The sequence below is a fragment of the Pongo abelii genome, chromosome 6 (assembly GCF_028885655.2).
Source record: "Pongo abelii isolate AG06213 chromosome 6, NHGRI_mPonAbe1-v2.0_pri, whole genome shotgun sequence".
Taxonomy (NCBI): domain Eukaryota; kingdom Metazoa; phylum Chordata; class Mammalia; order Primates; family Hominidae; genus Pongo; species Pongo abelii.
This window is the reverse complement of record NC_071991.2, coordinates 80,273,981-80,296,461: the sequence shown is the minus strand read 5'-3', so window position 1 is coordinate 80,296,461 and position 22,481 is coordinate 80,273,981. Positions and strand designations below refer to the sequence as shown.

The following is a 22,481-nucleotide window of genomic DNA, read 5'->3' as shown; positions in this document are numbered from 1 at the left end:
TGGAGAATTAATATTAGTTCTGTTGCAATTCTATGTGACAAATGGGAAATGTTCCTAAAGCAAGATTTACAGACCACAAAACAATGATGTACTTAAGATAGGTTTCATGCCTATTTGATAAAATGGACAGGACTTCAAATTTCAGATTTCAAGGAGTAACCATTGGTCAGCCTCTCCAAAGAAAGTCCTGTGCCTATGTACAAAATTTCTTAGTAACTATGCAGTTTTACAGTCCCAGCTTTAAATTGTTTTTTTTGTTTTCCAGGATGTATTGAGTTTATGTGATAAACTGTTTTCAGGAAGAAACAAGCCACCTACAACCATTTCACATTGCATCTCTCTCCCTCTCTCCTTTTCCCTGACAGTCCTCTGTGATGTCGGTTTGCTTCGCCCGTTTCCATCCTAACTTGGTGGTTGGTGGGACTTACTCGGGCCAGATTGTCCTCTGGGACAATCGCAGTCATCGAAGGACTCCAGTGCAGCGGACGCCCTTATCAGCTGCTGCACACACGGTAATGCAAATTTTTGCCATATCCCTGTGAGCCGCCAGGCTCTGAAAGAGAAAATAACTCTACTCAAAAAAGTATGGATGTTTTCAGTAATGCCAAGTTGAGAAGATCTACTTTATTATGATTGAATCCTGACCAACTAAAAGTTGAGTAAAAAGTAGATGAAGGAAGCACTGGCTTTAGGGATGTCTCTTAATAACCTCCATGTGCTAGCATGTAGGGAGGATCTCCTTGGCTCTCCCAAAGGCCACCAGTGAAGAGAAACCTTGGAAGAGGCATCTGTGGAATTGTTTTCCCAAAGAAACCCTATGCATTTACATTATAAGGTGGAAACACGTATTTTCAAATAGATCCTGAAGAGTAAGGATTTCACATCAAGGGATGATATATGGGACTTTTGCCAACCGGCCTTTTCCATTTGTGATTTGAGAGAGTACTTTGACTTTAAATTCTGGAATGTGTGGTGTTAGTCTCAACATAAAGTCTACAATGACAATATAATCCCTGGGGTTAAAAGTCAACATCTCAAAACCATTACCCATAATTTAGTAGAAGAGGTTCAGTATAGTGTTCATAAGACAACTACTCTGTCATTTTCTTTAAGAGAATGACAGCTGTGTACAGCAATTGTTCAGAGGAATGAGAAGACAGGCGTGTCTCCATCAATCCTTGCTACCTTGACACTCAGGGTAACTGATGTTCTTTCTCTGAAATGCCCAAATTATGCCCAAGGATACAGCTTTACTCTTGTTTTCAATTTCCTTAATGTGCTTGCTGCATTTGTTTCATATGCTGGCCTCAAAAGCACTCTGGCATGAAAAAGGACTGCCAGCTGTTTAGCTAAGTCCACGAGGAGAAAAATTCTCCTACTCTTGTAAGATTATCAATGGGAAATGACAAATACCAAGTCAGCCCCAATTCTGATTGACTGGGGCCAAAGACACATGCAGGTGAAACTAGTTTTTGGGAATCTTGGGAAATTGCTTTTGCCTACCCCATTTCCCCAAACTAATAACAGAAAATTGTGGCCCAGGAGAAGGTGGGCTTGATGCAGGTGTTTGGTGAAGTAGTGTGAAACCATGTCTTGGCCCTGTTTGGGTGGCTGGTGTATTTCTGAACATATCTTCTGAAATTTCCGAAATTGTAAATCCAAATGTTAGAACATTTAGCAGTAAGCTTTTGGGGAAAATTCAAAACCAGGAGCTCTTCCAAAAAATTAACATTTCTTTTGCGAGTAACTTAGAGTGTGATCATCACAACTAAAATACTATTATTATCAAACTTACTGATGTTATTTCTGTTAGAAAATAAAATAGGCCAGGCATGGTGGCTCACACCTTTAATGCCAGCATTTTGGGAGGCCAAGACAGGCGGATCACTTGAGGCCAGGGGTTCGAGACCAGGCTGGTCAACATGGAGAAACGCTGTCTCTACTAAAAATACAAAAAGTAGCTGGGTGTGGTGGTACACGCCTGTAATCCTAGCTTCTTGGGAGGCTGAGGCATAAGAATCGCTTGAAACCGGGAGGCGGAGGTGGGAGTGTGCCGAGATTTTACCACTGCACTGCAGCCTGGGCGACAGAGGGAGACTTCCTCTAAAAAAAAAAAAAAAGAGGAAAAAGAAACAAAACTTGTCCACTTTTCTCTTTTGCTGTTTTTTGTTGTTGTTGTTTTGGTTTTTTTCGGGGGGTTTTGTTTGTTTGTTTGTTTGCTTTTTCTAATCTATAGCTAAAAGTGAAAAGTTAATTTTGTGACTGTCTTTCAACTTTCACTATTGGCTAACTGATTGGTACCAGGATCAAAAAGGAAAAAGAGGCCCACCACAGATTACTCACTAATTTCCTTTCACACCCACCACACGTATGCATTTGGGACAACGGGAAATCATAAGTAAAACAAAATCCCTCAGGCACACAGTAAGTTTATTTCCAAGATAAATAAAAACAATCTGGCATCTATACTGGAAAAATGAGGTGTACTGTAGCTTTCTTCTTCCTTAATGGTAGAGTTGTGTGTGTGTGTGTGTGTGTGTGTGTGTGTGTGTATGTGTGTGTGTGTGTAGGCATGCTCCAGTGTCTGCTTCTGTTTTGGTTTCATTACACCTCTTTTTTCTTTTAAACTGAGTTTTATTACTCATGGAAGCACAGGCCAGTAGTGCTGATTAAAGCCTGGGAGGGGCTGCCACTCACACTTTCTCCGGGCACATGGCTCTACACATTCTTCTAGACTTGCTTTCTTTCTCTGCTGGACCTTTCTGAGTCTTAATCTGTTAGTGTTTAATGATTTGTGTTGCTGCTCAGTGGTTATTAAAGAAGCCCCACTGGACTCTTGTTGAAAAACAAGATGTATTTCAGGTTCATAACAGTATTTGGACCCTGCCTTCCCATTCTTCCATTTTACTAAGTCTATACCATTTTCAGGTGAAAATTTGTTACATCCAATCTTCCATTTGATTTCCACACAGAGGTTAGCATGCTGTGTGGCTCCAGGCTTGATAATACACTGCCTGGGGCTCTACATACATCAGAGACTTGGGAAAGAGCATTGCCTACAATCCCACAACCAATCAGCCCTCCTGATACTTAGAGAACTGATTGGGATAACATTTAGCTTCAGATCTCTGCTGTACTTACTATGTGCAGATCCACTAAGGCTGATTCATTTGGAAGTTTCAGTAGGGACATGGTGTGAAAGACATAGGGACTTAGCTGACTGTCCATCAGCATGGGGGAAAAAGGTGATATAATTGTCAAAAAAGCAGATGTAATCTTAGCATGCATTAAATGCAGGCATATTTTTTATCACATGAGAAGTGATAATTCAATGCTACCCAGGTTTCTATATTCTGCTGGTCAGAATATAGGTAGACTGTTCTGTTTTATTCTCAGAACCTCACTGGAAGAGGAATCAGACAAAATACAGCATTTTCAAAAGAGATTCACCAGGATAGGGAAGGTTTTGAAAACCAGGTACCCAAGGAACAGATGAAGGAATTAGTGACAGTCTGGGTAAGAAAAGATTTGGCAGAGAGAGGAGTAACAGGGAACAACTATCTATAAATATTCAAAAAGCTGTACTGTTTTGACTTGATTCGTTTGGTCCCACAGGGCACTGCACTGAAAGTATCTCCTTGAACTTTCTTTATCCCCATTAGTAGAAGAAAAAACTCCCCCAGGATACTGCGAAAACTCGCTGCCCTTTAAGGAAGGTGTTTAAGCAGAGTTTGGACCACCTCTTGGTTGAGGCAGATGAGTAGCTACATTAGATGATTATTACCACTCCTTCTGACCAGCAGTTTATATGATAATAATAGTTTGGGAACCATCCTTTATACAATATCAACTTTCCAATATTAAATATTGTTTCATTGTAGTTGTGGCTAGGTATTATGGACAGTAACTCACCAAGGGTAAGACTTACACTGTCAGCTATTTGCAAAAAGAAGCACCAAGTAAGTGTGGTTTGGCCACTGATGGCTGAACTGCCTGAAATCTAACCCAAATTGCTGTAGGTTCTGCTCATGGTAACCTTCCATTTAGTGTTTAATACACAGCTGCCAATGATTTTAGCCTACCGTTTAGAATTCTGCAGAGTGGGATAACTCACTAGAGTATGACAGAGGGTTACAACATCTTGTGTATGGTTGCTGGGATGTATAAATGACCTTTCGCAATGCCCTGGCCAAATCTAAGCCTCTATACTACTGCAAACGGTATTTTGAAAAATAAATATATTATTATCCTAGATTTTGCAGTAACATAGAAGAACCTAATTTTATCTCTCTAGGTACATTGTGCCAATAATCTCACCACTAGTATCTCTCCCCTAGATTAAAATGGTTATGAATATTAATCACTTTTTATAAAGAATGTTAACAAATGTTTGGCATTGTGACTATAATGCATTAAACTCCAGATTTAGTAACATGTATTCCTTCCAAAAGTCAGTAGTTCTACCCTTTTGAAGACTGTCTTTTTCCATCACTTTTGTTGAGCTTAGAAGCCAAACTATGCAGTGGAGACTTATTCAGGTAATTCAAATTCACCTCCCTGCATTGCCTCTGCCCCATCAAACCTCATTTGTTCTAGCTTCCTTCTGTTCCACTGCATTGCATTCTGACTGAGCAAGGTGAAGCTTTGTAAGTTTTCCACTATTATGTGTCGCTGCCAGAGCTTTTAGAAAGAAATCAGGTTCAAATCAAAAGCAGCAAATGACCTGACGCTTGTATTATAGTAGGATTATGTCACTCTTTAATCTGTGTTTTAGAGTAATGTGTTTGACACTCAAATGTAAGCATTTCCTCTTGGATATGTCTCTGATCCTCCTTGTTTATGTTTTTGCAGCATCCCGTGTACTGTGTAAATGTTGTTGGGACCCAGAATGCTCATAACCTCATCACTGTCTCCACTGATGGCAAAATGTGTTCCTGGAGCCTGGACATGCTCTCAACTCCACAGGTGGGTTTGTTTTTCCCTACACATAACACCATCCTGGTTAAAAGAGATACCTACTTAATGGAACATAGTTCCTAAAAGCCAAACCCTCACATCCTAGAGGAGCTAAAACCAATGGATGCACTTGAAAGAGTGGGGCTTGCTTTCAGCAATCTTCTCTTGAAGCCAAAACCCATTTCCTTTACCACAAATCATGTAATTATTGTAATACATTAATCCTTAGGTCAGTTTCAAGTGAAAATGAAATAATCCATTCTAAATCATAGTAATTATGGAAGTTGCCTATGGTATGAGTTGTACTTACCCTACAGCATTGTTGAACAGATGCAAATGAGGTTGGAGCTCAGCAGAGCAATCTCTTATGGGTACTTTCATTGGAGGGAAGGTAACCCAGCAAAACAGAAATCCAAGCCCTTGCTTGTGTCTGTAGCCTAGACAACAGTCTTTGTGTATGAAGAAACCATCTGTTTTCCCCTTTGGAATGTTTGTTAGTATGGCTCCTGTCATTCCTTGCTCAGTAAATGAGAAGTCAAAAATGAAAAAATTCCAAAGTCTGCAAACCAATACTGATTGCAACAATGGGAACCAAACAAAGGAATAGAAGTGGGAGGGGCTGTCAAAGGGAGTCGACTAAATGCAACTTGCAAGATATGTGTATGTAGACAAACACACAAGACATATGCATACACACATGAACACATACACACATGCTTTTTCCATATTTCTTTGTGTGAAAAAACAGTATTCACTATCCTCCAACCAAAAACAACAGAGAAGAAGTCATTGTTATAGCCTTTGACAAAAATGTAAGGAAACATGAAGAAAACTGCAAAACGATATCTAGGAGATAATTCTCAATGTTAACATTCCCATATTCTTTCCCAGGATAAAAACCCTAGAATATCTGTCACACGATTTTAGAAGAAGTTAAAGTTTCAAAATATACATAAGGAGACAGGGCACGGTGGCTCACACCTGTAATCCCAGCACTTTGGGAGGCTGAGGTGGGAGAATCATTTAAGCCTAGGAGTTCAAGATCAGCCTAGGCAACAGAGCAAGACCCTTTTTCTACTAAAACTTAAAAAATTAGCTGGATGTGCTAGCATATGTCTGTAGTCCATGTTGCTTGGGAGGCTCAGGCAGGAGGATTGCTTGAGCCCAGGAGTTTGAGTTTTCAGTGAACTATTATCACACCACTGCATTCCAGTCTGGGTGACAGAGTGAGACTTTGTCTCTTCAAAAAATAATAATTATTATTATTATACACACACACATGCACACACACAAAAGGAAATATGGAAACTGTGAAGAACCAACCTCCTCTAAGCCTCCACAAAATACGGATGTAAAGAATACTAAGTTTTTTAAAAATAATTTTAGGGAGAAAAAGGAGAGAGTGCTAATAAGCGCTTACAATTGAAGTTCCTCTATTTTTGCTGATCGTTAACATTACAGAGGGCTGGAGGGATTGGTATTTTATGACTTTGTCTTAAAATTCTCAGCAATGTTTTGTTTTCTTTTAAAAACCTGAAGATTATAAACAGACATAAGAGCAAGCCCTCTATTTATGAATTTTTATTTGCCCATTTTGCTCATTACACATATTTATTTAGGTTAAAACCAGTCATATGGTGGCTCTAAGTCCATTTGTATTAGTTTTACCATGCTCACAGACTCCTGTGTCTATACAAAGATGGAGGATTTCGTGGCATGGCTTCCATGGATGGCAGTGAGGAATAGGGGCATCCAACAGTTGTCCTGGTCTTTCTCTCTCCCAAATGGGTAAAGGGACTTTCCTTCCTTGCTGCTAATTTTAGTGATGGAGCAGATCATTGGATGATCCAGTTATCTGTATGACATAGTCACAGCATCCTCTCCTTTATCCCAGTTGGTGATGTGCACCCTGTGTGTGGATATCACAAACTTTGAACACATCACAGGATCAGAATCGGTCTGTGCTGCTTAGACTGTTAGCTTGCACTTTCAATTTAATGGACTTCTTGGCTGAAATCGTTTATTTGCACAAGAAAGACTAAACTCTCAAGCAACTGTAATGATATGATACCTCAGAATGATTTTTTAAAAATTATTTCACATGCACAAAATAGGCTATTTGATGTAAATAGACAGAAATACTCAGGGATGTTAGTTATAATTGATTATTCTTTTCTGTCATTAAACTTAATTCAGCAGTATATCTTTTAAGATTAGGAATCTTTAATTTTCAATTTTAAAAAATCATATTATAAAATAAAGACTCCCATTTGCTATTTTAAAGATGTATTTAAATATTGTTCTTTTCAGGCTTATAGCCTATTCACCCAATGGCTGCCCTGCACGAAATCTAGTCCCTGTTGAAATCTGGTTTTTATGACCTGAGTGACAACTTTCTGGTTTTAGTCCATGGAGGACACATACTCCTGCTTTGACAAATTTGCTTAGTACATCTGATATTAATACATGTGTATTCTCACAAACAATTGATTTTGAAAATGTTTGTAAATACAAGGGTATTGGGTGTTTTATTAAAGCCTGGAGCTGACAAGTGTAACCATTACAGTATTATCTTTAGTTTCTGCACCATTAGTTTCAAAATTCTCACCTGTCATCTCTGCCTGACTTAAGAAGCAGCAGCACATGCTGATGAAATCCAGCCGGCCTGAAACCAGAGATCCACAGAAGCATGAATGTCAGGGGCAGTAAAGCATGGTTTCTGGCACAGCCGGGGTCTTTTGTAATGCTGTGTGAAAAGCAAACAGATGATTTAGCCAAATGATTTTTCCGTGCTATCTTTGGCATGGCAAGGAGTTGACAGATGGAAGTGTAACCACACCGTGTTTTGGTAGGAGAGCATGGAGCTGGTGTACAATAAGTCCAAGCCTGTCGCTGTTACCGGAATGGCTTTCCCAATGGGAGACGTCAATAACTTCGTGGTTGGCAGTGAGGAAGGCACAGTCTACACAGCTTGTCGTCATGGAAGGTGATTTTTCTGTTTCCTTACTGATGACATGTTCATTTCCAAAAGTCTGTTATCACATTCTGGATTTTAACCACCTTGCATTATGAGAAAGCATCTCTGGAAAAATGGAAAGCACAACTTCAAGTCTTCATTATCTTAAAGAGCTACATCTGCTCTGGTCATTAGCTGTTCATAAGACTGTGGTGGTTCACACTGCCTTGAGGGAAAAAAGCTCAAGCTTCTGAGCCTATCATAACAGATCACTTGCACCTTCCCAGCATCTCCGCATACCTTCAGGGTCTAGCCATGTGCCCATCAGAGATAACAATCCCCAAATATTTCTTATCCCTCCATGCCTCAATGAGTTTGTATATTCAACTTCTTTTACCAGCTCTAGCATTTCTCCCTTTTTGGCCTGGTTAATTCCTCCTCATCATTCAAGAGCCAGCACACAGATCATTCCATGTGAAACATTTTCTGACTCTTGGGCAAAGAAAACCACTCCCACCTTTAAGTCCCATAGAATTTTCAATTCTTTTATTCATTCACTCTTCCAAGGAATATTTGCTAAGAACCTACCATGTGCCAGGCATCATCAAAAGGATACATTAAAGAACAAGACAGACCTAGAGTTCATATTCTAGTTGAGGGTAAAATACTAGTAAGCAAATAAATATATAGTTTAGGATGGTAAGTGCTATGAAGAAAATTAAAGTAGAATAAGTGGGATAGGACTATAGGCTGTCAAATTGACAATTTCATATATTTTCTTATGCTTCTATAATAGCATTAATTATATTTTAGTTTATTCATTCATCTGCCATTTTTCTCTTACTACATTATTTCCATTTCATCTTTGATTTCCTACACAGTACCTAGGACATAGTAAATGAGAAGCTAAAAATATATATTGGGGATAAAGAAATGATATATAATGTAATCCATGCAATCTAGAGAAGTGCCTTAAAAGCCTTCCTCCCAGTCAGAGGGGTCAGAACAGAGTGAGTCACACAAACCACCATGCAGTTCCCAGGTGATAAGAACTCTACCTTAACTGAGAGATTCACAATGCCCCTGGAAAAGAGTTGTCAGTATAAAGTGGAATCCAATAGTTTGGACTAGATTGTAAAATTGCATGCAAAACTTAACAGGTGGCCTCATGTCTTTTGAAAGGGTCACTGTGTTCACACTGGTGCTTAATTTGTCTTTTACTTTAGTAGTTCTTATTCCATTGATTTTTTTTCATCTCTTGCACTCATCCCAGGCTATTAAGATTTAATGAAGAACCACAAATTGTTCCAAGTTCATATCCCTGTGTTTTTGTGATTTATAGAAATGACAAGCATCCATGGCTCAGCTATGTGACTTTTTCCATTCAAACTATACAAGCTGTTATGTCACTGCTGTTCTGCACATAGAAACAAGCAGTATTTGTCCCCTCACATGATTCAAAGATGACTTAGGAAGATATGCCTCACAGTCCATTCCCAATGATCCTCCTTCATAAAACCTGGCTAAAACCACACATTAAAGCTTTATCAAAGCATAAAAAGATTTGATAAAGTTATTCATTCATAAATATATTTGTTGTGTGCCTACTTTGAGCAAAGTGCATTGTTAGGTGCTGCAAGGCCTGCAGACGTCGTGTAAACCTGGTTTCTCTCTTCAAAAAAACTGATGGCAGTGAGAAAGATAAATACACAAATATCCGGAACATGAGTAGAATGTCTTAAGTGGCATGAGAGGCATAGAGAGTATAGTAGGCCAGACCTGGAGTCACAGCTTTATCTATATGTGTATTAGAATCAACAGGGCATAGGTTCAGTTGACTTAACCCATGGTTTTACCTAGGTCCTTAATTATCTACGAAGGCTATAGAATATATTCATTGATAATTTCCAGATTTGTTTCATTGCTATAAAGTGAATAACATTTTACACGATGAACATTCTTGTTCTGTGGCTATTGTACTTTCTAAGCACTATCAGAATATGCACTTTGGTTCAAAAGGGTCCCTATGGCACACACCACAAATCTTTTTACAACAAGCTTAATTTTGCTTTCATTGGTCCATCCATCTGAAATATAAAATACAGACCTTAGTAAAATTGTAACGTAGCAGGCATTGGCTTTGTAGTCATTCTAAATGGGTCATATAGGTCTATGGGGGAGAAGCAGGGGATTGCTATTTTTCACCTAACATAGAGAAGGTGCAAATCCACTTCCATAAATTAAACAAGGTCCTCATTTTGCACCCTATAAACCCTTTCAGGATGCTGTTAAGAGCAAGTGGAGTCTCACCAGGGGCCACTTCAAAGATCAGTTCCTCGGGTTCATTAGAACAAATTTAAATGATCATGTGTGGAACTGCTCTTAGCAGTTTCACTGGGCATAATTTTTGAGTGCCTGTTACATGGAACACGCGCTGCTGCACTTTGCTCATGGTTCCAAATTTTGCTAAGCACATTGACATTTATTGGTGCTCCAGAGGCCCAAATATTTTAATAACTGAGCTCATTTTTATTCTTAGTGACATAATATTAGGATTCTACAATTCCTACATATTTGTCATATTTATAACCTCATGCACATGAATATTTTAAATATAGCATTTTTGGTATGTTTTCTCACATCTTCCTAATTGTATATGATTGCATGCAGAATACTATGTGATAATAGAGGGCTGCAAATAATAACAGCTTAGTTAAATAAGCAAGATATGTCTGTGTGTAATTTTTTAAATGTCTATCATTATTTCTCAAATGTGCTTCTGTTTTAAAAAAGGACTGAGACATAAGTTTGTCTCTTTTTTTTAGTTTATTCAACAAATATTTATTGAGCACTTACTATATGCCAGACACTTGGCAACAAGAAAGACAAGATACCTGCCCATATGGGATTTACAGTGGATTTGTAAATCTCTCTTCTGTTTTCAGTAAAGAGAAAACATTATTTTCTCCATATTGTATTTAAATTATGTGCATTATTTTGTGGTGACAAGGGTTTCCACAAAGTGTTACATTTTCGGCTATGTTAACGTAATTTAAGAAATTTCTTCAAAAAAAATAAACGATTATTCCTTCAAGGATGGATGGAGTTTTATAGTCAATAGGTTCCCCAAAAGGAGATAAAGCAGAACATGTGCAAAATGCTATCTCAAGAATAAAATAGTCTTATAAATATAAAAGCTTCAGAGACCTAAGTGTATTTGTTTCCACTAAAATAGCTGCATCAGCAATGATAGGCTTTGAGGAATTCCGCAAAAAGAATTAAATAATAAATATTGATATTAAATTCTGTATTTTAAAAAGATTTCATTGCCCCACATTGTTTTTAAATAATCAAAAATAGGGTAACATATTTGCAAACAATTTCTTTCAGGATAACTGTAAAAATGATTTCATTTTGGTGGTGTATGGTTGTTCTAAATTATGGAGAAATAGTCATGCAGAGTTGAGGGTTTTTTTGTTTTGTTTTGTTTTTAAGCAATAATTGCTTTTCAGAGGTCACTGGAATTCTGCTCATGTGTGCTCTTCTCACAGCAAAGCAGGTATTGGTGAGGTCTTTGAAGGTCACCAAGGGCCAGTGACAGGAATTAACTGCCACATGGCAGTGGGCCCAATTGACTTTTCTCACCTGTTTGTCACATCATCATTTGACTGGACTGTCAAACTGTGGACCACAAAGGTAAGAATATCTTGACTGACATTCTCAGATAATACATAAGGGCAGAGGATGGTTTTTCATTCCCTGGAAACAGTTGTCCCTAAAGCCTCTTCCAGGCAACCTGGCATTGGGAATTCATATACCTTCTGGTGAGCTCAGTCTACCTCAGAGCTAGTTAAGTCCATTTTATTTACTTTTACACATATAGGTAATACTTGAAAACATTCTAATTATAAAAAATTCAAACAATTCAAATAATGATAAAGCTACAGTCCTCCTCTACCAACCCCAACCCCAACCCCATCCACAACATCCCCTTCAGTGCCTGCACCTCAGTCCCCTCCCCAGAGGTAAACTTTTATCAGTTTCATGTCTATGTTCTGGAGCTTGGTGGTATCTACTTACTTACATATGTACCTATGGAAATACATGATTTGGGACTTGGGGTTTTTTTCTGTTTGGTTCGTTGATTGGTTGTTTATTTTTATTTTGAGCTATTGGAGGTTTTTAAGCTGGTAAAAGGCCCTATGTTATGTTTTTAAAGGTAATTCTGGCTGGGAGCTGTGGCTCACATCTGTAATCCCAGCACTTTGGGAGGCCGAGGTGGGTGGATTGCTTGAGGTCAGGAGTTTGAGACCAGCCTGGCCGACATGGTGAAGCCCCATTTCTACTAAAAATACAAAAATTAGCCACGTATGGTGGTACATGCCTGTAGTCAGCTACTCTGGAGGCTGAGGCAGGAGAATCACTTGAACCTGGCAGGCAGAGGTTGCAGTGAGCCGAGATTGGGCCACTGCATTTCAGCCTGGGCGACAGAGCCAGACTCCATCTCAAAATAAAATAAAATAAAATAAAATAAAATAAAATAAAATAAAATAAATAAAATGTAATTCTGTCCATGCTTGAGAGCAAGAAGAAAAGCAGAGACCACTTGGAAGGAAGGCACAGTAATCTAGGAAAGAATGACAGTGACTTAAACCAGTAGTCTGAGATGGAGAGAAATGGATTTGAGAACCATTTAAGAGACAAAAGCCACAGAAATTAGTGATTGATTTGATAGAAGGAAGGTAGGAGAGGGATTCATCAGCAGATAACCCAGGTTTATGACGTGGGCAGCTGGTGAGTTGTAGCACTCACTGCACTGGAGAACAGCAGGGGAAAGACATGCTGGGGCAGAGCTTTGCATATGTTGAGCTAAAGGTGCCCAGGAGAGGCATTTCAAGATCTCCATTAGGCAGTTTGATATGTGAGTCAGAAGAAGAGAGAGACCTCCAAACAGAATGTATGCACTAGAATAGCAGTGATCTTCACAAATGAGTAGTTTTTTTTCTTTTTTTTTTTTGAAACATAGTCTCACTCTGTCACCCAGTTCGGAGTGCAGTGGCACTATCTTGGCTCACGGCAGCCTCTGCCTCCCAGGTGCAAGTGATTCTCCTGCCTCAACCTCCCTGGTAGCTGGGATTCCACAGCACACACCACCATGCCCAGCTAATTTTTGAATTTTTAGTAGAGACGGGGTTTCACCGTGTTGTCCAGGCTGGTCTTGAACTCCCAACCTTAAATGATCTGCCCGCCTTGTCCTCCCAAAGTGCTGGGATTACAGGCATGAGCCACTACACTTGGCCCAGGAGTGGATTTTAAAAGAAACACTAACATGCAATCTGGAGGGAGAGCAATACTTAGGAAATAAATAGGAGAAATTGAACTAGAAAAGGGAGATGAAAAAGTAACCCAGGAAATAGAAGACAAATTAGAATTTTCTTTGCAGCTTCATGGGTATTAATGGAAAAAACCATGTCAAGAGGACAGAATTTGCTTTTAACTATATGAAAAGATAACAACCTCATTTATAAGAGAAATTAAAATTAAAACCAAGTTGAGAAACATATTTCCAACTATCAGATTGGCAAAAATCTAAGTTTTGCAACATACTCTGTGATGAGGCCGAAAGAAACCAGCTGTTCTCATACATTACCATTGGAAATGCAAAATGGCTCAACACTGTGGAAGAGGATTTAGCAATATCTAAAAATAATACATGTTTTAACAGAACAATTTCCACTTCTAGGAATCTATGCCAAAGATATACCAGCAAAAATAAGACAGAAGACATATGGAGAAGGACATTCACTGAAAGATTATTTCAATAGCAAAAGAATGAATACAACTCAAAAATCTCTATCAGTACAGTGCTGTGTGAATCAAAAGTATGGTACCTCCACCCAAGAGAGTAATATTATTCAGGTATAAGAAAGAATGAAGAAGACTTCTATGTACTATTATGGAGTGATCCCTAAGATACATTTTTAAATGAGTAAAGCAAAGTGGAGAGAAGTGCAAATAGTATATTATCATTGTTTATAATTATATACTTAGAAGTTGAAAGGATAAACAAAAAAGTTACTTATAGCAAGACAGGAAGCTAAAAGAAAAAAATAACAGCTAGACTTCTTTGAATATACCTTATTTTTGCATTTGATTTTGGAACCATGTAAATACTTTACATAGTTATAAAAGAAAATGAAATAAATTTAAAAATTGATTCCTAAAAAATTTAAAGTAACATGAATCAATTTTAATGTGGTTCAAATTGGTAGCAAAATCTTACATGAAAGAATGATTTGAAGTGACTTTAAAACACTGTATGTTTGGTATACATTCCTAAAGGGATCTATTTTAAGGATTTTTTTAAACTACCAAAAAAAAGTCTAAACTACTTCTAGTACTCATATTGCTGGTTGTCATATTGCTACTGCTATCCTGAGGCCATTGTATTTGTATCATAACATAAGTTAAATTACTATGTTGGTGTCATTGAGAACTGAGATTATCAGCTTGGTTGAAAGGAGATACACAGATGCATGCAGTTAAGTAACTATTCTGTAGTAATCCTGAATCTGAGTGGGAAGTATACTAAGAACTCATGGCGTGTATTATCTTTCAATATAAAAGAATACATATTCACTGCTCTGTTCACCAAAAAGATCTAGGAATGGTGACCAACTCAATAGTAATGACATTCCTGATGCCCAGAATGTGCTCCCCAAATACAGGTTCCACTCAAGGAAACCAGGGATCCCAGAAGAAATTACTGATTCTAAGCGTGGAGCAGGAAATTTATAAAATAAACAGAGATTATTTTATTGTAACAAGCAAAGATGCTACCAAACACTACAAAGTTTTTGTCAAAGGACTTGGAAGCCAAGTTGAGTAAGCTTCTGTTGGCCCAGACAACACCAATAAGAGTAATAGATTCATGAGTTCATAACAATACTGAAGAAAACAAACAAATAAAAAACCTCTTTGGCCACCTATGGAGAATACTAGGTAAACAAACTCATTATTTTGAAAACCAGTGAGTAAATGAAAGAATCAAACATTTAGTCTGTCTTTTCTATATGAATTGTATTTCAGGGTTACTAAATCATTGATGAGGGGACTTTTTCTTTACAGAATTCCAGCTAATATAGGAATAAAAAATGGGCCGGGGACCGTGGCTCACACCTGTAATCCCAGCACTTTGGGAGGCTGAGGCGGGTGGATCACGAGGTCAGGAGATCGAGACCATCCTGCCCAACATAGTGAATACTTGTCTTTACTAAAAATACGAAAGTTAGCTGGGCATGGTGGGGCGTGCCTATAATCTCAGCTGCTAGGGAGGCTCGGGAGGCTGAGGCAGGAGAATCACTTGAACCAGGGAGTTGGAGGTTGTAGTGAACCGAGATCGGGCCACTGCACTCCAACCTGGTGACAGAGTGAGACTCCATCTCAAAAAAAAAAAAAAAAAGAAAAGAAAGAAATGACAGAATTTGAAAATCACCATTTTGCAAACACCATAATCTAGGCAATGATTATTGCTGATAATATTGTAAAAATAGAAACAACCTTTTCATAATTACAGAAATACACAATACCACCTTTGAAGTAGGCTTACACCCAAAATTGAATCTGAATCTTATCAATCCTCCAGATCTCTGAATTTAGAAGATACAGATGCAAAACATTAAATAACACCACAGGGATGCAATCAGCCAAACCCAGACCGCTGGCATATCCGCAGGACAACTGATTTAGTTTCTGCAACAAAACCAAAAATTTTTCCTCAAGGGCAAATTGGAAGTGGAAACAATGTACTGAAAAAAAAAAAAACAGAACAAAACAAAACTTGGGACATATCAGTGGATCTTAAAATATGGATCTTACATAGATCTTGATTCAAACAAGCAACCAGGTGAAAAACTTTAGAAGGCTACCAGGGAAATGCAAATACTAACTGTGTATTTGATGATATTTATGGAGTACTATTTTTAGTAATTTTTTTTTTTTTTTGAAATGGAGTCTCTCTCTGTTGACCACACTAGAGTGCAGTGGCACCATCTCGGCTTGCTGCAACCTCCACCTTCCAGTTCAAGCAATTCTCCTGCCTTAGCCTCCCAAGCAGCTGGGATTACAGGTGCCTGCCACTACGACTGGCTAATTTTTGTATTTTTAGTAGAGATGGGGTTTCACCATGTTGGCCAGCTGGTCTCGAACTCCCGACCTCATGATCCACTCACCTCAGCCTCCCAAAGTGCTGGGATTACAAGTGTGAGGCACTGTGCCCAGCCAATAATTGTTATGATCACTTTAAATGGTGTTACCTTTTAGGGATGCATATTGAAATACAGAAGAAATTACATGATATTAGTGATTTGCTTCAAAATAAGCAGTTGGGAATGGGAGAGCTTGTGAATGTAGGTGACTAACATTGGTCATGATTGCTAATTATTGAAGCTAGGTGATTGATATTAGTCTCTCTATCTCTGAATATGTTTAAAATTTTCTATAATAAAGAACCTTTAAAAGGCAGAAAAAGCAATTAGTAATAATGGCTAATACTTCAGAGAAGAAACATCAGGACGGGAATATGTCCATCGTATTTAGCAACTCAGAAGCCACTAGTGTCCATGGCAAAAGTAGTGTCTTTGGAGTTTGTTGAGGGTGGGACAAAAAATTACAATACATTAAAGAATGAGTGGAAAGCAAGAAACATTAAAATCAAGATGTTTTCTTTCCTTTTTTTTATTTTTTTCTTGAGATTAGAGAGAGCTCAAGGATGTTGCTGCTGTGGAAGAGCCTATCAAGGAGAATAGAAAATCTGTAAGTGTAAGGTAGAGAAAGGGCCATGAAAATGTTGCCATGAATGAATTCATAGCATGGACAGGGAAGTGAATTTTAAATTTGAGCGGCAACATCTATTCTGTTGAAACAGAAGAGCAGGTAAGGATGGGATCATGTGTGTGTCCGTGTGTAGAGTTAGTGAAGGAAAGCAGAGCAAACTCTCCTGTGATGGCTATTTTCTTAATGCTGTAGGGGGTTAAATACTCTGCTGAGTGGGAAGTGGAGCTACTGAAGGGAGCAGATTTCAGCTGATCACAGAGGAGAATAAGAAGAGCTGATTGGGGAATGAAAGATGGACTCTGGTCAGTGTGGTGGGTCCAGTTGTGGTCAGAAACCAGAATGTTTTAGCAGCTTCAATCTTCAGGACTGATTTCCTCCAAGAAAGGGCAACAGTGGAAATATGGGCATGAATGAGGGGCAGAGTTAGATGGCTGTGGGGCAGGAGCCTTACCAGAGTATGACGGAGGGACAGTAGAGCAAGGAATTGGGAGATATGGACAAGAAAGCCTCTGATGTTATAGCCTAAGGATGCTAAGCTGGAGCAGAAAGGAAATAAAAACAGGCAGGAGAAAGTAAAGGGAGCAAAGGATTGGATGCCCCTATAAGATCAAAGAACAAGGATGAAGGAAGTAATTGAATAAGAGAATTAGTAACATAAGATATTACTGTTAGAAAGTGGGATGTTTGGATTTAGTATTTCACAACTGAAATCATTCCAAGTGATTTTTTTTAAAAAGTCGAGGATGTGGTTATGTGTATAGCTGAAGTCTAGTGAGGGTGGAATTCACTGCAAATGAGGACGTCACAAAAGGTCAAGGTGCTGGTGTGCTGTGGGCTTTGGAGTGGGCCAGAAAATAGCTAGACTGGGATGGAAAAGGAAACAGTGATCACAGTACTAAAGTCCTCAGTGAATTAGGAGGAGAGATCAAAAGAGGTAGAGAATGATACAGCCAGATGGCCTGAGCTTAAAAGAAATAGGACTTTTTACTGGAGGCCTAAGGAGCGGTAAAATAGCCCTGAAGAGCAAGTGAGAAGCTGACCCTCTCACTATCTTGAAATAGAATACATGATAATGAACAGCTTCTACCTGAGGAAATGGCAGAAGAGGTGGTGAGGTTAGGGCAGAGCTAGGATTCCACTGATGCAGGCAGAAGAGGTAGCTTCCCATGAGAAGGCTGAGGATGGAGGCAAAGGCATGTATCATGGAATAAGAGATGTGGGGCAGGGGAATTGTAGGAACATCAGGAAAGGAGAGTGCAGTGAGTGATTTGTTCCAGTGAAATAAGTACTAATAGAGATTTCTAAAAAATGCTCTGAGACCCCACCGGGAATGGGAAGGGGAGATGGAATAAAAGGGGCCAAGGATTCAGAAGAGGATGCTAATCGTTACATATTCTAGTGCAATGAGGTTAGCATGAAGGGAGAGGGAATTAAAACACATTACATTGCCCTCCCTCTACTCCCACAGCACCTCCTGCCGCACCAAGTTTCATCATTAACCACTGTCAGGGAAGACCACATTGAAGCAGAAACTTTGTTGGAGTGGTTTACCTGGCAAACAGAGAACCAGGCTGCATTCCAGGCAGCTGAGTCAACAAATGTCCAAGCAGCCATTTTCATCCAAATGGCTGGAAGGTTGGGATCCATTTAGGGAATGAGGCTGGAAAGATAGGTCTATACTTGATTGTGATGATTTATTTTTATTTTCTAGGTGGTGACAAGTCATTTTAGGAGGGAATTAATCAAAATTTGATTTTAAGGAGTTTGCTTTGGAATACTATGGAAGATGAATTTGTGTGGGGAGCCAAGATCAACATTTATCGAGGTCATACTGTGTACTAGGCGTTGTACTAAATATTTGAAATATATTAGTTCATTAAATGCTCACAATAAACCTGTGAGTAGATGTTAGTATCCCGTTTTATATAAGAGGAAATAGGCACAAGAGAGCTTAAATAACTTGCCTGATGTTCTTAGTGAATAAGTGGGGAAACTGGGATTCACATTCAGATTTAGGTGACCCCAAAGACTGTGTTCTTTTCCACACCATCGTGTTAAGCCTGGAGACAAGAAGCCCAGTTCTAAGTCTGGTTTGGTCATCCAAGTGAGAGCCAGAATTTAGGCAGTGAGCTTGTAGAGGAGAACACCAATCTGAGAAATAAAATCAACCAGATGCAGTGACCAGCAGACCTGATTTGAGAGCGGAGTCAGTGATGATTCTGATATTTCTGCCGTTAGCATCTGAGTGAAGAATGGTGGTGCCAGTGACTGAGACAGAACATGCAAGGGGAGGAGTGGGCTTGGGTTAGAGGTAGGAAATCAGTGGTCTGGGCATGCTTAGACTGAGGTGTCTGGAAATTCCCACAAGGTAATTGAAGATATTTGTCTTAATCCATTCAGGGTTCTATAACAAAACACCTTAGAGTGGGTAACTTAAAAACAACAGTCTTTATTGCTCACAGTTCTGGAGTATGATATGTCCAAGATCAAGGTGCCAGTAGATTTGGTGTCTGGTGAGTGCTCACTGCCTCATAGATGGTGCTTTCTTCTTGCATCCTCACATGGAAGAAGGAGCTAACAGGCTCCTTGAAGCCTCTTTTATAAGGATACTAATCCCATTCATGAGGGTGGAGCCCTCATGACCTAATCATCTCCTAAAGTTCCCACCTTTTAATACTATCACAGTGGGGATCAAGTTTCAACATATGAATTTTGGAGGGACACAAATATTCAATTGACAGCGTAATACTGAAGCTCGGGGCAAAGGGTGAGTTAGAAATATAGATATGACAGTGATCCATCATTTATTCCAAAGGTGAAAATTATAGTAGAACATGAATTGAAGAGGCTATGAATGCAATCTTGGACCTGCTGATGCTGCAGGTGCTGAGGCGTGAGAACAGGATGCTCATTAAAGAATGTGATAAAGGCTGTTACACACCAGAGATATCAAGAAATACACAGATGGCAAGGCAAGAAGAGGGTCACGTGGACCTCAAGGAGAACAATTTTAGTGGAGCACTGGAGACAGATTGTGAGTGGTTGCAGAGTGAAAAGGGAAGACAGTAGACACAGAAAATATAGACTAGTCTTTCAGACATGAGGCAGTGAACATAAGGAGATAGAGAGGCGACTAGCAGGGAAAGCCAGGCCAAGGAAGGATTTTATTATTATACTCTCTGAGAGACCTAAGTATATTTTCAGCCTGAAGATGAGCCAATGAAAGGTGTATGGTTTAAAAAATGGAGAAACAGAATTCACCGCTATATAATTCATCCATGTAACAAAAAGCGACTTGAACTTCAAAAGCTATTGAAATAAAAATTAAATTAAAAGAAAAAACCAGAGGAAGATTATTTCAAGTGACCATGTCAGGTTTAGGATAGGAAGAAGAGGCAGGATATTGGTAACACTAAAAAAAGGCTTACAGGTAGGTTTAGCTACATGGAAGTGGAGGGAGAAGGAGGAAAGAAGAGAAGGTCCCCCATTTCCTCGGTGGGGTCAGAGGCAGTTATCTGTTAATGATGATGGGAACTGGGATGTGGTAGGGAGAGGAAGGAGGATTAGACCAGGTCCTGTGAGAGATGGGACAGGGCCCTGACTACAAAGGATATCTGAACTGCATAGATTTGAGGACCAGCTGGGGCTAAATATCACAGATGTATTTCATAGGTGATATCTAATTTAAATTTTATGAGGTGATAAGAAGACTGCCAAGAATTGTGTAAAATTGCCATTGTTGAGTCTCTTACAGGAATCTCCTGAATCTGACATTCAAAGCTGCCCACAGTCTGTCCCCACCATTACTAGAGCAGGTGAACAGATCCAGGTTTGGGAGATGCACCACTTCTTACAATTCTTCCAAGCCAGTGTTCTCAAAATGTGGCCCCAGATCAGCAGCAACAGCATTACCTGGGGCTTATTAGAGATGCAAACTGTCTGGCCCCCACCCCAGACCTTCTATGTCAAAAACTCTGGGGATAGGAGCCAACAATCTCTGTTTTAGAAGCCTTCCAAGTAATCCAGACGTTGCTAAAATATAAAGAGCCATGCCCTAAACCACCGTAAAGTTCTATTTCAAACTTCCCATCCTACAGAGCTGATGGGGCAGTTCAGTTACATTGAGGGACCCTTCCTTTCTCCCAGGGTTGTGTTAGAGAACTGGGGATCTAGTTTAGGGTTCAGACAGAAGAGAATGAAAACTATTGTCCCACCTCCAACAAGGTTTCCTCATATAATGAATATGCTACATGTTCTGGCCAGAGGTTTGTACTGTGAATGTATTTGAAACCCCAAATTAATTCTAACCCTTTATGGTGTTCTAAACAGTTATGCTTGAAACTTGACAATATGGGCTAGTGGCTTTCTCCTCTTCTGAATCTCAATAAGCATAAAATTTAAAGGAAGCAGGCACATCTCTTAAAATTATTAATCACAGGCCAGGCACAGTGGCTCATGCCTATAGTCCCAGCACTTTGAGAGGCCGAGGCAGGCAGATCACAAGGTCAGGAGATTGAGACCATCACGGCTAACACGGTGAAACCCCGTCTCTACTAAAAATACAAAAATTAGCTGGGCATGGTGGTGGGTGCCTGTAGTCCCAGCTACTCGGGAGGCTGAGGCAGGAGAATGGCGTGATCCCGGGAGGCAGAGCTTCAGTGAGCCAAGATTGTGCCACTGCACTCCAGCCTGGGTGACAGAGTAAGACTCCATTTCAAAAAAAAAAAAAAAATTACTAATCACATTTTGCAGGACTATGGCTGAAAATAACCTTTATCTTAATAAAAGAGGCAAAGTAAAAAAAAATGCTCTCTTGAAAATATTGGAAATGGAGTTTTTTGGCCTTTTTCCATCTTACTGACAATGAGAATTTTCATGGAAGTGTAGCGGGGACAAAGATATGAGATGGGTAATTATTTTAGTCCATTCTGACAATAATGATTACCTTCGTAATCTTTACTTTAAACTTATTGGGTAACTTGGAGTCATCTTATCATTTAAACAAGGCAAAGAAGTTTATAATAGAGTCTTAATAGGATTAGTGATAGCCTCACACTTCAGCTTGTAAATTAAATAACATAAGGAAAAATCCTCCAAATTGTAGAAAGAATTGGTGCTAAGAAACAACACTATGAAATAGTATGAAATCAAATTTTTTAAAAGTCTGTAATATAATACTTTGTTGATAAAATACAGTATAGTGATGGGGCACAGTGGCTCACACCTGTAATCCCAGCACTTTGGGAAGCCGAGGTGAGCGGATCACCTGAGCTCAGGAGTCCGAGACCAGCCTGGCCAACATGGTGAAACCCCGTCCCTACTAAAAATACAAAAAATTAGCCACGCATGGTGGCTAGTTCCAGCTAGTCAGGAGGCTGAGGCAGGAGAATTGCTTGAACCTGGAAGGCACAGGTTGCAGTGAGCCGCTGCACTCCAGCCTGGATGACAGAGAGAGACTCCATCTCAAAAAAAAAAAAAAAAAGGATAGCTCAAAAAGATAACCAGAAAAGATCAAAAGCAAACAATTCGACAACAAGAAAATTTGGCAACAGAAATATGCATTTTGTACACTCTACTGCCCAAGAATTCACATGTCTAACATAATAATAAAATATTAAAAAAGAAATTCTGTATTCGAGGGGGAATGTCATGCTGGAATTAGCACAGTGAGCAAAATGAATCTCACCCTGAAGCCTATAGAGAAGTCCATATGAATTCACTTTGCATAGCTAAA

General features: G+C 39.2%; 1 protein-coding gene across 2 annotated transcripts in view; it reads left to right on the top strand.

Moving 5' to 3' along the window:
• DYNC1I1 (dynein cytoplasmic 1 intermediate chain 1) overlaps nucleotides 1-22,481 on the top strand; it is a 317,152-nt gene that overhangs the window by 246,459 nt on the left and 48,212 nt on the right. For both annotated transcript variants that reach the window (XM_024249962.3, XM_009242996.4), the window contains 4 exons: nucleotides 366-512; nucleotides 4,852-4,965; nucleotides 7,809-7,942; nucleotides 11,464-11,608. In XM_024249962.3, the coding sequence (XP_024105730.1) occupies nucleotides 366-512; nucleotides 4,852-4,965; nucleotides 7,809-7,942; nucleotides 11,464-11,608 (540 nt within the window). The remainder of the gene's footprint in view (nucleotides 1-365; nucleotides 513-4,851; nucleotides 4,966-7,808; nucleotides 7,943-11,463; nucleotides 11,609-22,481) is intronic.